At 16.7% G+C, this 1,685-nt stretch overlaps 1 protein-coding gene across 10 annotated transcripts in view; it reads right to left on the bottom strand.

Moving 5' to 3' along the window:
• The window catches only part of LOC102678085 (rho-related protein racB-like), a 10,182-nt gene that overhangs the window by 3,751 nt on the left and 4,746 nt on the right, over positions 1-1,685 (bottom strand). For 8 of the 10 annotated variants that reach the window (XM_031513005.1, XM_031513001.1, XM_031512999.1 and 5 more), the window contains 3 exons: positions 859-988; positions 574-688; positions 365-482 (listed from right to left, as the gene is read on the bottom strand). In XM_031513005.1, coding sequence (XP_031368865.1) covers positions 365-482; positions 574-688; positions 859-911 — 286 coding nt within the window. In that variant the 5' untranslated portion in view covers positions 912-988. Of the gene's footprint in view, positions 1-364; positions 483-573; positions 715-858; positions 989-1,274; positions 1,371-1,685 lie in introns of those variants that run through there. The other 2 variants (XM_031513007.1, XM_031513008.1) reach the window with 2 other exon arrangements.

Here is a 1,685-nt window from a genome sequence, read left to right on the forward strand (position 1 = left end):
TCAATATATTCAATATATTCAATGTTTAATGCTAAGCAAAAACTCAAATATTGAAATAAAATGAGTTATATTAAAATATTAATAATTAAAAAAAGAATATTTTTATTAAATTCTGATATTTTGATCTTAATTTTTTTATCTTTAGTGAAATTTATTTTTATTTATTATATATTAAATAATAATAACTATTACTATTAATAATAATAATAATAATAATTTAATATTATGTTTAATTAAAATTTTATGAATAAATATAAAATAAGATTTACTTTATATGATTTATTTTTATATGATTATTTTTACTATTTAATTTATAATTAAATTAATAATTATTTTGGATTTAATAAGTTTGGATTTAACTTACCAACTAGAACTATAGGTGTATTTGGACAGTGATGTTTAATTTCTGGGTGCCATTTATTTGCAACATTTTCGTAAGAAGTGCGAGAATTCACTGAAAAGCAGATCAAGAAGCAATCAGTCTGAAAATAAAATTAAATGGTAAATTGTTATAATTTACATATTAATTAAAAATATAGATAAAATGAAACAAATAATTAGTCAAAGACTCACATTTGGATAAGATAAAGGCCTAATTCGCTCATAATCTTCTTGACCAGCAGTATCCCATAAAGTCATATCAAATTCCTGTCCATCTACATGTATCGTTCCTGCATAGTTATCAAAACTAAGAACAGATATAAATATCATTTTCTATTTTAAAATAAATATGAAATCAATAAATAATAAAAAATTTTCACACTATTTTTTTTTATTTCGTTTTATAAATTATAATTTAATAAAAAATAATAAAAAATAAATTTATCATTTTTATATTTATAAATTAAATTTATTTACACAGTAGGTACATATTCCGAAGGAAATTCATTTGTTGTATATGTAATAAGCATACATGTTTTGCCGACAGTTCCATCACCAATTGTTGTAACTTTTATTGGTCTATGTTTGGAAATCGTATTTTTATTTTCTGAAAAAAAAAAAATTCATTTATATTATATGAAATAATAATTAAAATAATTGAAATAATATTGATTTAATTTTAATTTTAATAAATTTTTATTTTATTTCGTTCAATTATTATTTGTTTTTAAAATATGCATTTAATCAAATATAATAGAAAAAATTATTTAACTTTTATTTATTTATGATAAAATGAAATGAATTTTTAAAAAATAGAAATATCAGAAAAACATTTAAAAAAAAATAAAAAAAAAAATTATGAGTTTCATAGTTTTGTTAAAAAAATAACTAACACATCCGGCGAGCTTATATCAAGGCTATCCTTGTCATTGTTTGTTGTATAGCATATTAATTCGGATTGAAAGGTAGTATGCTTATTATTTTATTATAACAACTATATTAATGCTATAGTTATATTAATTTATTATAATTAAAATTTATAACAAAATATAATAAAAATATAATAAAAAATTAAATGGTTCTTTTATACAGAACAAAAATTATATTTTTTTATTTATCATATTATATTAAAAATTATCAGAATTTATATTGTTTATATAAATTATAAATAATTTTATAAAATATGATAAATTTTTAAATTTATTAATTTTATGTTGCAGAAATCTTTATTATAAAATTAATATATAATTCTAAAGTAAAAATTGTTTGTAAGTAAATGCAATATATATATATAACTAAAATAA

The sequence above is a fragment of the Apis dorsata genome, unplaced genomic scaffold, assembly GCF_000469605.1.
Source record: "Apis dorsata unplaced genomic scaffold, Apis dorsata 1.3 scaffold_553, whole genome shotgun sequence".
Classification (NCBI taxonomy): Eukaryota; Metazoa; Arthropoda; class Insecta; order Hymenoptera; family Apidae; genus Apis; species Apis dorsata.